Source organism: Somniosus microcephalus, chromosome 3, assembly GCF_052327205.1.
Source record: "Somniosus microcephalus isolate GS21.2 chromosome 3, FLI_Smic_1.0, whole genome shotgun sequence".
Taxonomy (NCBI): domain Eukaryota; kingdom Metazoa; phylum Chordata; class Chondrichthyes; order Squaliformes; family Somniosidae; genus Somniosus; species Somniosus microcephalus.
In genome coordinates, this window is record NC_140989.1 from 333450359 (window position 1) to 333466116 (window position 15758).

The following is a 15758-nucleotide window of genomic DNA, read 5'->3' on the forward strand; positions in this document are numbered from 1 at the left end:
TGTTCAGTGGGTGTAATACCGTGGACAAATTTGGTAAGAACTTATGGTAGTAGTTTACCAGCCCGAGGAACAACCTCAGTTGTGACACATTTTCCGGTGCTGGAGCCATGACTACTGCCTCAATCTTTTCAGGGGACTTATGTAACCTCTTTTCATCGATGACGTGGCCACAATACGAGATCTGCTTCTGGAAAAACTCGCACTTGTGGCGATTAGCTCATAGCCCATATTCCTTTAATCTGGTGAGCACCTTCTCCAAGTTGGCGAGGTGATCATTGTCATTTTCGCCCGTGACCAGGATGTCGTCCAAATAACACTGGGTCCCTGGAATCCCTTGCAGGACTTGATCCATCGCCCTTTGCCAAATAGCCGGAGCCGATGCTACCCCGAACACCAGCCGGTTGTATTGATAAAGACCTTTATGAGTGTTAATCGTAAGGTATTGTTTCGAGGCTTCTACCTCCATTTGCAAGTACGCCTGGGCTAGATCAATTTTGGTGAAGCGTTTACCTCCAGATAGCGAGACGAAAATATCCTCAATTCGTGGAAGCGGATATTGTACCGTGTGAAGGACTGGGTTCACTGTCACCTTAAAATCCCCACAGATGCGGACCTTCTTTGGTTCCCCAGGCGTATTACTCAACGACCTCTTCATTACAGGAACGATGGGTATAGCCCACTCGCTCCAGTCTACTTTGGACAGTACTCCTGAACGTTCCAACCCTTCCAGCTCTGCTTCGACAGCTGTTCTGATCGCATAAGGCACTGGTCTGGCCTTAAGAAACTTTGGGCTTGCATTTTCCTCTATTTTAATCGTTGCTGTTATGCCTTTTAGTGTTCCGAGTCCCTCCTGGAACACTTCTTTTGCGTCAGTTAGCATTTTTGACAGTCGTCCAGGTGTGACGTCGTCATCCTTTTTGGCCTCAACCTTCAGTGCCTGTATGGAATGCCAATCTAATTGTATCTTCCGGATCCATTCACGTCCTAGCAGTGGTGGTCCTCCATCTGGCAATACATATATATCCATTTTAGGTATTTCCTGGCCTTTATATATCACTTTTACCCTTATTTTTCCTTTGGGGTAAACTTTTTGCCCCGTGTACGTCTTCAAGACAATCTCTGTAGCTTTCAAGGGTATATGTGAAAATAGCCGCTTGTAGTCCCTTTGGTTTATGACTGTTAGGGCTGATCCTGTGTCCAATTCCATTTTCACTTGGACTCCGTCTATCTTGAGTGTAACCCAGATAGTCTGGTGATCCTCCATTTTGGTTACCTTATGTAGTTTCAGACAACCCAGCTCCTTGCTTCCGGAGTCTGTGTCACTTTTCTGTTCGTCTGAACTACTGTCCATCACCTGGTGTACCTTTTTGTACTTCTCCTGTGGAGATTTCTTACTGTTGGTTTTCTTCCCAGACCTGCAGACTCTTGCTATGTGTCCTGCTTTTCCACACTGTCTGCACACTTGGTCCTTGAACCAACAATCCTTCTGGTCATGTGTTGTTCTGCCGCAGCGATAGCACTTCCCTGTTCCATAGGACATTTCATTGGTGCCATATTCTTGCGGTCTCCGTTGTATCTCTGCAGCGCCCCTTGCGGCTGCTTCGTGTGATACTGCCATACTGAAAGCCTTGTCCAGCGTAAGATCCTTTTCTGATAGAAGCCGTTTCTGGGTTCCTTCACTTTGCAGCCCACACAGAAACTTGTCCCTTAACGTATCTGCTAGTCCCGCTCCAAACTGGCAGTGTTTCGATAGCTTGCGCAGTTCCGTTAGGTACTCAGCATTGCTTTCGTCTTTGTGTTGGTTTCTTTTATGGAACTTAAATCGTTCTGCTATCAGCAGCGGTGTGGGGTTTAAGTGGCCCTGAAGGATTTCTACTATGCTTTCGAAATTCTTGTTCACAGGCTTCTCTGGGGTTATTAGGTTTTGCAGTAACCCATAAGTTTTTGCACCCATGGAATTTAACAAAACCACTGCTTTCCTAGCATCTGGCACTTCATTCGCCCTGCAGTACACCTCAATACGTTCCACATATGTCGCCCAATCTTCGACTTCATTGTCGAACGTAGAGATACTGCCACTCTTCTGCATCCCTGGGTGTGATTTAACTGTCAAAAATGGCGTTTCCCGCGCTTCTCCTTCTTATCCGCTGGCACAAAATGGCGTCTCCCGTGCTTTCCTTCCTTCCCGCGCTCACCCTTCTTCTCTGCGGCTCAATGGCGTCTCCCGCGCTCTCCCTTCTTCTCCCCGCGGACACTGTTCAGCCCTTGAGCCCTGGCTGTGCTCTGCGCGTTCTTTTTTTTTGTGCGCCTTTCCCGTGTCCGCCGCTCGGTCCTGAACCCGGCTGTTGCTTTACCCTCTCTCTCTGTTTTGTTTTTCCTCGACGCCGCTCAGTTTTCAACCCCCGGCTGCGACTTGTGCGCTTCACCCTCTGTCTTACCCCGTCGACGCTGCTCGGCTTTCTCTCCGCTGTCGGTCGGCTCCAGCCGCCGCTGTCCCGGAAGGGTCTGCGCTGTACCTGTCATCAGTCTATTGCTGATCGTCGTGGCTGGGGAACCAAGCCCGGCTCTCCACAGCCTCCCCTGCGATGTTCACTCTCTGCCGGACGACTGGGCGGTTGCTCGTGGTCGACACCCGTGTTTCTGGCCTCGACTTTCTTCCACCGCCCTCCCGGAGCGAATCCTCGAAGGGAAATGCAGAGTTGCAGGTAGATTCGAATCGACACTCGTCGCCACTGTTAGATCCGTGATTCTGAGAGTATGATGTTTTTCAATAACCACACGGATGCTGTAACTTAACAATCAACAGGTATTTACTGGAGTAGGGTAGTCTCAAGACTGGGGTACAGAGGCATGCTCAAGGCTTATATACAGGTGTGGTCACTGCCAGTACTACAGTATACAGGAGCTGTAAAAGTAGTTCTCTCTTAAAGGTACATACACTACAATTAGATCCCCATACAGAAAAATCTTCTGCAGTTGACACTGATGGTCAGTAACATAAGAAAACTACTAGGCACTTGGTCTAAGCGTTAAACAAAGCTTTAATCAACTGTTTTACAACATGGAGGTCCAGTTGTGTCCTTCACTAGTTCCTGTTAAGAATGTCCTGCGCAATCTGGACCCGTGCCCAAGTATTTATACTCTCCCTGGACAGCGCCACCCGTAGGCCGCTCAGTATTATTTCATAAGTCTTTCTTTCATGAATGACTGATTCATGTCAGTCAGCATCTTGGAGAGCCTGATCAGCATACGAGTGTTTGCAGACACAACTGGGCACATCGTCCTCCGCCATTTGTCTCGCTCCTCACAAGTCCTATAGTTACTGCACTGGATAGTTGCCCATTCTTCCTCTTCACACCACTCATAGCTCTCATTTTAAAAAAATTCATTCATGGGATGTGGACGTCGCTGGTAAGGCCAGCATTTATTGCCCATCCCTAATTGCCCTTGAGAAAGTGATGGTGAGCTGCCTTCTTGAACCACTGCAGTCCGTGTGGTGAAGGTGCTCCCACAGTGCTGTTAGGGAGGGAGTTCCAGCATTTTCACCCAGCGATGATGAAGGAATGGCAATATATTTCCAAGTTCGGATGGTGTGTTACTTGAAGGGGAACTTGCAGGTGATGGTGTTCCCATGCGCCTGCTGCTGTTGTCCATCTAGGTGGTAGAGGTCGCAGGTTTGGGAGGCGCTGTCGAAGAAGCCTTGGCGCGTTGTTGCAGGGCATCTTGTAAATGGTACACACTGCAGCCACGGTGATGGAGGGAGTTTAAGGTGGTTGATGGGGTGCCAATCAAGTGGACTGCTTTGTCCTGCATGGTGTTGAGCTTCTTGAGTGTTGTTGGAGCTACACTGATCCAAGCAAATGGAGAGTATTCCATCACATATAACAACAGAAAATACTGGAAACACTCAGCAGGTCAAGCAGCATCGAGGAGAGAGAAACAGAGTTAACGTTTTGGGTCGAGGACCCTTCATCAGAACTGGAAAAGTTTAGAGTAGAGAGATTTTTAAGCAGGGGCAGGGAGGAGGGGAGGAAAGAACAAAGGGAAGGTCTGTGATTGGCTGGAAGGCAGGAGAGATTGACTGACAAAAGGGATGATGGTGCAAGGCAAAAGGAGAGGTAATGGGACGTTAAGAAACAAAAGGTGACTCTAGATGAGGTGTGAATGGTAATGGCAAAATCATTAATAGCTACCATGTGAGGAAACGAGAGGAAAAAAAAAGAAAAATTATCAGGGTCGAGGTTATAGTCTGAAATTGTTGAACTCGATGTTAAGTCCAGAAGGCTGTAAAGTGCCTAATCGAAAGCTGAGGTGCTGTTCCTCGCACTTATGTTGAGCTTTGTTGGAACAGTATAAGAGGCCGAGGATGGAGAGGTCAGAGTAGGAGTGGTGGGGAGAATTAAAGTGACAAGCGACCGGAAGCTCAGGGTCCCCCTTACGGACTGAACAGAGGTGTTCCGCAAAGCAGACACCCAATCTGTGTTTGGTCTCCCCAATGTAGAGGAGACCACATCATGAGCAGCGAATACAGTATACTAAATTGTAAGAAGTACAAGTAAATCGCTGTTTCACCTGGAAGGAATGTTTGGGGCCCTGGACAGTGGGAAGGGTGGAGGTAAAAGGGCGTGCATTGCATCTCCTGCGCTTGCATGGGAAGGTGCCAGGCGAAGGGGAAGGGGTGTTGGAGGTGATAGAGGAGTGGACCAGGGTGTCGCGGAGGGAGCAGTCCCTTCGGAATGTTGAAGGGGGGGTTGGGGAGAGGAAGATGTGTTTGGTGGTGGGATCACGCTGGAGGTGGCGGAAATGGCGCAGGATGATCCGTTGAATGTTGAGGCTGGTGGGGTGAAAGGTGAGGACAAGGGGACCTCTATCATGGTTCTGGGAGAGAGGGGAAGGGGTGAGAGCAGAAACATTGAAACATAGAAGATAGGAGCAGGAGTAAGCCATTCGGCCCCTCAAGCCTGCTTCGCCATTCAATGAGATCATGGCTGATCATCCAAATTCAGTACCCTGTCACTGCTTTCTCCCCATATCCCTTGATCCCTTTAGCCGTAAGAAATATATCTAACTCCTTCTTGAATATATTTAATGAATTGGCCTCAACTGCTTTCTGTCGTAGAGAATTCCACAGGTTCACCACTCTCTGGGTGAAGAAATTCCCCCTCATCTCAGTCCTAAATGGCTTACCCCTTATCCTTAGACTGTGACCCCTGGTTCTGGACTCCCCCGCCATCGGGAACATCCTTCCTGCATCTAGTCTGTCTAGTCCTGTTAGAATTTTATAAGTTTCAATGAGATTCCCCTCTCATTCTTCTAAACTCCAGCGAGTATAAGCCCAATCGACCCAATCTCTCTTCATACGTCATTCCCGCCATCCCAGGTATCAGTCTGGTGAATCTTCGCTGCACTCCCTCCATGGCAAGAACATCCTTCCTCAGATAAGACGACCAAAACTGCACACAATACTCAAGGTGTGGTCTCACCAAGGCCCTGTACAACTGCAGCAAGACATCTTTGCTCCTGTACTCGAATCCTCTTGCTATGAAGGTCAGTGCTTTCATCTGGGTTTGCTACCCCATTACTGCAATGTAGCTGCTTCAGACAACTGATCTTTAATTACCATTTAGAGTTACCATTTCAGGCCTTTTTTGAACTACAGGACGATGAGCTTTCAACAGCTCACTCATGAGAAATAACTTGAAAGAATAGGCATTGCCTCTTAGGCAGTCCCTCGGAACCGAGGATGACTTGCTTCCACGTTAAAAATGAGTTTGCAGGTGACTGATGAGTTCAATGCGGGACCTACAGTCCCTCACAGGTGGGGCAGACGGTGGTTGAAGGGGTGGGTGGGTGGGGTGCTTGGGTTGATGTGCGCTCCTTGCGCTGCCTGCGCTTGGCTTCCGCTTGCTCCCGGCGAAGAGACTCGAGGTGTTCGGCGCCTTCCCGGATGCTTCTCCTCCACTTTGTGCGGTCTTGGGCCAGGGATTCCCAGGTGTCGATGGGGATGTTACTCTTTTTCAAGGAGGCTTGGAGGGTGTCCTTGAAGCGTTTCCTCTGCCCACCTGGGGCTCTCTTGCCGTGCCGGAACTCCGAGTAGAGCGCTTGTCATCGTTCGAGTGAGGGACCGCAAGGACGTCCGCATCACCCACGCCATGACAGGAGCTGATGACTGCTGGACAGACCACCGCCAAATCCGCTCTGTCATCTCCATCAATGTAGCCCCAAAACAGCAGCGGCAACAGAAACAATGCCGCAGGAAAATCAAAGCTAGAGCACTCAAAGACCCTGCTAAGAAAGCCCTATTCAGCCTATGCCTCACAACCAACCCGACGACTCCCAGTGTTGCAGAGACACAGAGTGCCCACAGTGCCTGGTCTGCACTCAAGGCCTCCATAATCAGCACCTGTGAAGAGACGCTCAGTCACTCGACCAGGAAACACCAAGACTGGTTCGACGAGAATGACCAGGAGATCCAGGAGCTAATAAGGCGCAAGCACAAAGCATTCCTGATCTGGAAACAGCAACAGAACTCGAGAGCAAGAAAGCAGCTCTACAGAAGCCTGAAGGCCGAGGTCCAACAAAAAACTCACGACCTAAAGAACAGATGGTGGGTGGAGAAAGTGCAGAGATCTAGCAGCTAGCCGACAACCACGACGTGCGTGGATTCTTTAGCGCAGTGCAGTCAAGACCATCTATGGCCCAAGCACCCAAGGCCCGACCCCACTGTGGGCCAAGAACGGAGAGGTACTCATCAAGGACAGAGAGGTAGTCGGTGCCTGCTGGAAGGAGCACTTCGAAGATCTCCTTAACCGCGACTCTGTCTTCGACTCGAGTGTCCTCAACTCCATCCCACAGCATGATACCCGCCACCATCTCAGCACAACCCCATCCCGGCATGAGGTTGAAAAGGCCATCCGACAACTGAAGAACAACAAGGCCTCAGGAGCAGATGGAATCCCCGCTGAGGCACTAAAGCACGGCGGAGAAGCACTACTGGCGCGAATTCATGAACTCATTTCTCTTCTCTGGAAGGAGGAGAGGCAGGCCTGTAGTGCACAAGTAGCTGATGCAACTGCCTCCTTCCCCCTCACAATAAAATGTAAGCTTTGGAAATTAACTAAAATGACCATTCACATTTTAATGATTGAAGAGAACTATCTTGTCACATTGGTGGTGGGAGACTGGTGAGCAGCATGTAGCACATTTGAGTGATATGAATAGTGCCCTAGCTTCCCAACTTCACAGCAATGTGAATATGTGGCTCCGATTAGCATCAGAACTATTGCTCCGGTATATGTTTTTCATTACTAGATTTAGACCATCGCACAAAGTCAAAATGCCCCCACTAATTGTAAGAGTATTCAAATTATAAGCCTGTGGTTTAATACAAGGCTTTCACCAGGGCTAAGAATGCTTGAAGAGCCCTTTCTCTGTATAATTCTTTTGCTTTCTCTCACTCTCTATTTAGAGCACACCATGAAACTGGTATTTATCAACATATTGGAAGCATAACCTCGCCTGCCAAATACTGGTGTGAAATTTCTCCATTTCCCACATCAGCCATTCTGAGTAAGACTGCCAATGTATGAAGTTATTGGGTTTCAGTTTTCATAGGAAAAAAAACTGAATTACAGAATATGGTCCCAAAACACTAATGAAGATCCTGAAATCTAATGTAATAAACAGGAATTTAATTTATTCAGTCCCTTGAAGCAGCAGACCTGGTCAGAGGACTTTATTCAGGCCACTTCTTCTGTTGCAAGTTGTTTGTGAAGCTGTCAACTTTTGAAAGTGTCACCTTTACTGAGTTTTGTAGGTATGCCTGCTGTGCCACTCAATCACCTTACAGGAGAGAGGGAGCAGAGGTCATTAAAGTGATGATATCATAAAGAATGTTGTATATATGAGGGTTTTTTTCCCCAACAAAACTATTTTTCAACTTCACTGTCTCCTTTTTCCTAGGTGTTCCCTTCCCTAAGAATTTCATGCAACTCTGTAAGAAGATTCTCACTAGACTTTTCCGTGTCTTTGTTCATGTTTACATCCATCATTTTGATCGGATTACCACCATGGGAGCTGAAGCCCATGTCAATACCTGCTACAAGCATTTCTACTACTTTGTGACAGAGTTTGACTTGACTGATGAGCGGGAGTTGGAGCCTCTGGTATGTTTATTTACAAATATGGTTGTATATCTGCCTGTGGACTTGTATTTCTGATGGCTTCATTGGGGCAGCATGGTGGCATAATGGTTAGCACTGTTGCCTCACAGCGCCAGGGACCCGGGTTCGAATCCGGCCTCGGGTGACTGTCTGTGTGGAGTTTGCACATTCTCCCCGTGTTTGCGTGGGTTTCCTCCGGGTGCTCCGGTTTCCTCCCACAGTCCAAAGATGTGCGGGTTAGGTTGATTGGCTATGATAAATTGACCCTTAGTGTTAGGGGGATTAAATACGTGGGGTTACGGGGATAGGGTGGGATATGTGTTGGTGTAGGGGTTACGGGGATCGGGTGGGATATGTGTCGGTGCAGGCTCGATGGGCCGAAATGGCCTCTATCTGCACTGTGGGGTTTCTGTGATTCTGTGATATACATGTAGTCTCATATTTTAACCATTTGTGAATGGCGTGCAAATACTCTTAGTGGTGGCTATTTGCAAGTTAGAAGATAGTGTAATCAGCAGCAATGAACTACCGTAGTAAAATATGTCAATCTTGTCCCTAACTTTCTCCCATTCCCCTAATTCTTACATTATTCTTATCCCATACAATATGCCCAACCCTGTCCCTACTCATTCTACCCTTGCTTACTCTGCCCTGTTCCACTGAAGCCCTAGTTTACCCATTCATTATCCTCTTACTTTCTCATTCTCTCTTATTCTTTGTGTTTTTCTGATGTTTCATAGTGATTATGCACAAGATACAAACCAATAGATTTAAATTTAATTCGACAGCATGAAACCTGGCCCTAATTTGGCCCAAACTTGAATTAAATTCAATGGTTGCTGGGTTAAGGAGCTAACTTGGCCATCTTCAAAGAAAAAACAAATCAAATAGCATGCCTTCTGTAGCAGGAGTGATTTCCCCTAGAATCAACAAATTATGTTGGGTACAGCTAAGCTGTCAGGTTGTAAGTGTGCCAAGATAAAAGCATTTTTTTTTTTAAAGGGGTGGGGGGAGGAAAGAGGATGACTGGAAGACTTCAGACAGACATATTTCATGTCAGAGAAGATGGTGAATCAGAAGTCTTATATTAATCCAAACGCTGTATCTTAACAGCAACGTTGCTTGCCAACTGCAAGTCAGAGCAAACTTGGTAACTATAAACTCACCAGATTGTTCCACCTTGAGTAAAGTAAACCCAACCCCAGGGTAGAGTTCATATTGGGAATGATCGTTGGTGGAACAGTGCAAACAGTCTCCAGAATCTTGCACCCCTTTCCTATGGCAGCTTCCCATTCATTTGGCCACTATTTGTTCTATTTACTGTTGCAAGTGCACACTCTTGTATTAAGTGAGTGAGCATACAGAAATCTATGGCCGGAAATTTTACTTTGAATAGAGTGCGAGTTTGCGAGTGGGTGGGCAGTTAAAAGCGCTGACAGCGTGTCAGGAAGCCGCCTTCATCCCACTGACTTTCACCTTTAACTCGGGCATGTTAGTCAGAGCGCCAGTGACCCGCTCGGGAGAGGCGGGCGACCTAATTAAAGAGCTAATTAACAGGCTATTAACAGCCTTTTTAACCTGATGTTGCAGCTTTTACTGGCTGTCCATGGGATTCACGGGCTTCCTGAAAGCAAGGCGAGAACTGAGTGGCCATTGTGCAAGTTGAACAATTGACGGTTGAAAAAAATCACATACCTCACACCTGCTTCCTTGCCTAAGGGAAAGGCTCTGCTGGCACCATTTGTGCTGAGAATTTGCTTTCAGGAGTTTGCAGGTGATTTTTACAACTTCGGAAGCCACTCTCACTACATTAGAATTCACTCTCGCTACATTGGAGGATTGTGCCTCTGATCTCCACTTTACCTGGCATCTATCAGATCAGCATGGGTGCCACTTATGCTGTTTCAGCTTGGACCTCAGATTCGAAACAAGACCACCACCAGCAGCAGACCTGCCGCTCCCCCGCTCCACAGGAGAGAGGGAATGAGCCTCGCTGGAGGCGATACCCCCAACACAGGGTGTATAGGCAGAGGATCGGCTTCCTGGACATGACTGAACAGTAGTGCCTCAGGAGGCTCAGGCTCTGGTGTCAGGTCATGGCAGACATTTGTACCTTGCTGGAAGAAAACCTGCTGCCCAATGGACCTGGTGGACATGCTTTACTAGTGGCTGTCAAAGTCACCATCACCCTCAACCTCTTCACCTCAGGTTCCTTCCAGGAATCTACAGCAGACATTTGTAGGATCTCACAGTCGGCCGCATGCAAATGCTCACACATGTTTCACAAGTCAGGCACTTACACTTTGCCACTGGTGAAGCCAGTCAGACTGAGCGGGCGCTCGGCTTTGCGGCTCTGGCTGGCTTCCCACAGGTGCAGGGCATCATCGACTGCACCCATGTGTTCCTCAAGCACCCCCAGATCACACTGGGAAGGGCATCCACTCCCTCAATGTACAGCTCATCTGGCATATGTGTACCAAATTCCCAGGGGTCTGCGCCAGACCACCCTCCCTTTGCTTTTTGCACCACCAACCAGCCTTACCGGCTGGCTGCTTTTAAACAAGGGCTATCCACTGAAGACATGGCTGATGACACCCTTGAGGATGGCAAGCAATGAGGCCGAGGAGCGCTACAATCAAAGCCACATGACGACCAGATATGTCATAGAGGAAACAATCGGGATGCTGAAGATGCACTTCAGATGCCTGGACAGATCTGAGGAGCCCTTCAATATGCACCAGCCAGGGTCTCCAGAATTGATCGCCTATGCTGTGCTCTGCGTAACATAGCGTAACAGCGAGGATTGGAGCTACAGGAGGAGCAAGGCGCAGAGTGCACAGCCTCAGCGGAGGAGGAGGAGGAAGGGGAGGAACCTGAGGTGCAGATGAAACCAGCAGCGGCGCACATTGCTGCCCGGGAGGCCCGGGATGGCCTCATAATGGCACGATTTAGTTAAGTTGCACCAGTGCACCCATATGGCACCCAGATGCTGAACCAACTTCCCCCCGCCACCAACACCACAAAGCAGTCCTAAAATGATCAAACCATCCCTGTCACACACACCCATTGCTCGAGGTTAAGTGATGTCTTACCATTCACTCCAACTGACAAGGCCACTTCCCAGGTAGCAGGCAAAAATGAACAAGACAGGAAAGTGGTGCAAAGAAATGAATTTATGTGGCTCATAAATTGAACTGAAACTTAACCCTCTAACATTTTGGAACACACCCATGTGCATACCCTTGTGCATCTACAATTGTGTCATTTTTCTTTTTCTACTACTGTTGTAACGTGCCCCCCTGTGGCTTCAGCAGAGGTAGAGGCAGGCTGCTCACTTCCCTGCTCTGACTTCTTAGACACTTTTGGAGGACCCCGCCAAAGACGGCTCCTCCTGCAACTGTGCAGGGGCAAACCCAGCCGTCGGGATCCGAGGCAGCATTTGAGGCTCTAACTGAGGGGGAGAAGTGGGAGTGCTTTGAGCAGAGCCCCCACTTCCATGTCCACTCTCCCCATCATCCCTCTCATGGCCCACCCGCACTTCCCTGCAAGCAAGGAGCTGGAGAGCACATTGCTGCACATCAGTGGGGCGATGAACAGCCAAGTCTAAGTTTGTATCCCTCCTAGATATGGCTGCAATCAGAGTCTGCAAGCTGTTCTTCACAGCAAGTATGCACTCGTTTGACTGGCACATTTGATGCTCCATACAGGTGGCCACCCTTTCCATGGAAGAGCTTACAGTCACCATTGCCTGCGACATGGTGCTGCTCATGTTGGAGATGGACACCTCCATTCTCCCTACAATCGCACACAAAGGCTGGAAAAGCTGCCAGAGCCTCGGGCATTTTTTGCTGCTCCTCGAGAATCATCTTCTTTGTCGACGGCCCCTGAGGTTCAGCCTCTGCGACCAGCTGAGCACTGCTCGGAGCGTCCTGTGCCCTCCGGCGAGGACTTTCCACTGCTGTCCCTGTCTCCACCATCTGCTCTTGCTCACTTGTGATCTGTGACACACCAGGTGACAACACTAGTCTCTCTCTTGTTGGACCCACCAACGTGTGTGTATCTGCGCTGGTGCTGTGTGCGGAGGGGTCTGGTAACAGTGCACCCTCAGTGACCACGGCCTCCTCTGGGGAGTCATCTTCCTCCTCTGGCTGGACAGTGGGGGGGGGGGGGTGCACAGATGGGCCTGTGGGAGAATAAAGACATGAATTAGAACTGTTATGATAAGAATGTTTTAAGTTACCATTATGCACATGATCATATTTCGCTGGCCGCTGACATCAAGTCACCATGAGTGACTGTTGTATGCCATGTGGCTGGATGATATTTAATTCTGTCACCAGGTTGCTGGGAGGTCCCCCTCTCGCCATCTCCCACCGCCAGCAGCTCCGCAACGCCACTTATGTCCAGAGCCTCCTACTCTGCTGCAGTCAATGGTGTGGTTACTGGAGAGCCACCTCGGTTCTCTGCCTCTCCCGGGTGTTCTGTGCTCTCCTCTCCTGCAAGGAGGAAAACAAGAGACCTCTGTGTGAGAGTCACGGAATTAGTGTAAGGGATGGATGGGCTACATCTGTAGAGGGTGATAATGAGGGAGTGGCGTGACATTTCCAAATGGCCTCCTTTTGTGACATTAATTTCTATAATTCTATGATTGCATTAGGATGAGGGTGAGTGTCAGTGGTGGATAGTCAGATGGGGATGTGAGTAGGTGCATAGACAGTGAGGGATGGGTGCACCTGCAAGGTAGGTTGGTGTGAGGAGTGTTGTGCAGGAGTAGGCTTGGGAAGGTAGAGTGAGGGGGTTGGGGTGACATGCACAGCAGGACATAGGGCAATGTGGCATTGCACTCACCTTTCCTGCCCTCATAAGGTCATTAAATCGCTTGCTGCACTGTATCCATGACCTGGGAACCACATTCCCGCTGCTCACTTCTTCTGCGATCTCCAGCCATGCCCTCTTTGTCTCAGCTGCTGGCCTCTTCCTCCCGTCACCAGGGAAGAGGACCTCCCTGGGGGCCCTGACTCCCTGGAGCAGGATTTCCAGGGAGGCCTCACTAAATCTAGGAGCAGCTTTTTGGCACTGAGCCTGCGTTTTTGCTTATCTATCTCTACACCTTTATATTCCAACAATGAGCTTACTTGGTCAACAATCCACTGTCTCCCCCCACCCCCACCAACCACTGCAGCACCTCCACCAACTTTCAACCGTCATCTGTGCAATAAATAGCTGAGCTGAAATCGAGTCATCCGTGACATCATCAGACCCGCTCCAGTTAATTGGCTGGGAAAGCCGCACGATTCAATTGCAGTGGCTTCGTCAAGAGCGCGCTGATAGAACATCCGGGCTCCCGACCTGCCCCACGGCCCCCCTGCACCCATCCCGACCGAAAGGTAAAAATTCAGCCCTACGTGTTTGTGCACAAAGAACAAAAATGTCGTTGTGGGTCTGCCCACTCAGAGGAGCTGTGTAAATGGAAAGGCAGTACTCAATCCAATTACACATTTGCATCAGCTGGAATTCAGTGCAAAGAAGGACCCAAAAACAATCCAGAATTCCTCCACTCCACACTGTCATCATGTTTAATTCATTCCCTTGTGCACTATTTTAACACCATTGTTAACCTGTTTAAAACAAATGGAGTAACAACTGTGTTAAATAGCACACAAGGGAATCCTACATGAATAATTAAACAGTGCACCACTAAAGGAAATGAATCCCATGCCATTGTTTGCAGTGGTTCCCTTCCACTCCGTATATAAACTATTGTCTGGTATCTTCCTAGAACCATGGACTACAGAGGGAACACCTTTAACAGTAGAAAAGATAGGGGATGATGACTTTTCATCTCATCCAAATGACAGAGATGCTTCAATTTGTCTTGTTGGTTTAATGTTTCAAAAATTCTAAATGATTTAATCTGGTAACATAATGCAAACACTGTAAGATGAGAGATAAATTGGTTACAAAATGACATTTGAAGAGTCCAAAATCAGATGTCTATAACATGATCATAATGACTTTGGACGGTTAGTGTCTTGTTTTAAATGGCATTTATAAAATACTAGCTGAAGTGCCCGGTGGTGCCGAGGGATTTTTGAGGGCATGTTGTTGTTGGAAGAGAGAGAGCGAGATAGCGCGACTGGGGGGAAGAGAGAGCGCGACTGGGGGGAAGAGAGAGAGAGCGACTGGGGGGAAGAGAGAGAGCGACTGGGGGGAAGAGAGAGCGGCGACTGGGGGGAAGGGGGGGAAGAGACGAGCGCGACTGGGGGGGAAGGGGGGAAGAGAGAGCGCGACTGGGGGGAAGGGAGGGGAGGGGAGTGGGGGGAAGGGAGGGGGGGGAAAGGGAGGGGGGAGGGGTGAAGGGAGGGGGAGAGGGGGAGGGGGGGAGAGGGGGAGGGGGGAGGAAGGGGAGGGGAGAGGGAGAGGGAGGGAGGGGGGGGGTGGGGGGAATGAGGGGGGAGAAAGGGAGGGGGGGAGCCAGCAGACCCTCTCCCTTCTGCCGGCGATGGCTCCGCTGAGCTCCGTGCCGCCCCACGCACTGACATGCCGAGCGCAGCGCCCCGGTGAGCCCGAGCCCCGCCCTTCCGAGGCCGGGCCTGAGACGGCCGATTGCGGCTGGCCGGGCCCGGTTGCATTGGTAACCCTCCTCCCCTCTCCGCCTTCCGATCTCCGGGACCGGGCCTGAGCGGCTTGAGACGGCCGATTGCAGCTGGCGAGCCCGGTTGCTGGGGTAACCCTCTCCGCTCCCCCTCCCCTCCCGAGCCCCGCCCCCCCCCCCCGCTAACCAGCTCGCTTCCCTCTGGCCGCGCTCTGTGTGGAGGTGCGCGTGCGCCATGCAACGCGAGGAGCTTGCAGTGAGCCCAGCCAGCCTTTACCAAGATGGCTGGCCGCTGGTTCAGAATCGGGCCCAGTGGGATGGCCGGTGCGTAGCTCGAGCGTGGCTGGGCAACAGATGCCCAGGCTTCGAGGCCTGCCTGCAAAAACGGTGAAAGGTAGGAAAATTATAGAGGTTAGAAAAAAGATTTACAAATGAATTAACTTTTTTAAAAACAATTTGTGTTTTAAAAGCAACTTTTTTTTTGGTGGAAATGTAGATTTGAAAAGAAACACGCAGAAAGCGGGAAAAAGAAATGAAAAGTTTGGAATCAAGATGGCGGCGACTCACCTCGGTTCAGAACGGTAAGGCCCGCCCACACACGCACCGATTGGTCGACCGTCAGGTCACCGAAGCGTAGGATTGGTCAATCGTCCCGTCACTCGACTCTAGGAGGGCCCACCCGCACACATCAGGAACCCGCCCCCGCCACGCAGCGATTGGTCGACTGTCGGGTCGCTCAACCGTACAATTGGTCGACCTCGACGTCACTCAATGCTAATGAGCAGATAATGAGCGGAATTTTGAACGTTTTTTGGATACCGCGGGCGCAATTTTTGTCTCACCGAAACGTAAATACGCTTACGACCGTTCTGGAATCGTAAGCTTTCTTTTGATGTAACACACGTGTAGGTACACTCTATAACTTTTGATTGTATAGCCGGACAGAAAGACAGAAAGACAGACAGAGAGACATACCGTTTTATATATATAGATTAGGCATG

The 15758-nt window shown here is 49.6% G+C and overlaps 1 protein-coding gene across 1 annotated transcript in view; it reads left to right on the forward strand.

Moving 5' to 3' along the window:
* LOC147122256 (MOB kinase activator 3C-like) overlaps positions 1 to 15758 on the forward strand; it is a 97694-nt gene that overhangs the window by 64551 nt on the left and 17385 nt on the right. Inside the window, exon 4 of the mRNA XM_085983182.1 lies at positions 7963 to 8165. Within this exon, the coding sequence (XP_085839308.1) occupies positions 7963 to 8165 (203 nt within the window). The remainder of the gene's footprint in view (positions 1 to 7962; positions 8166 to 15758) is intronic.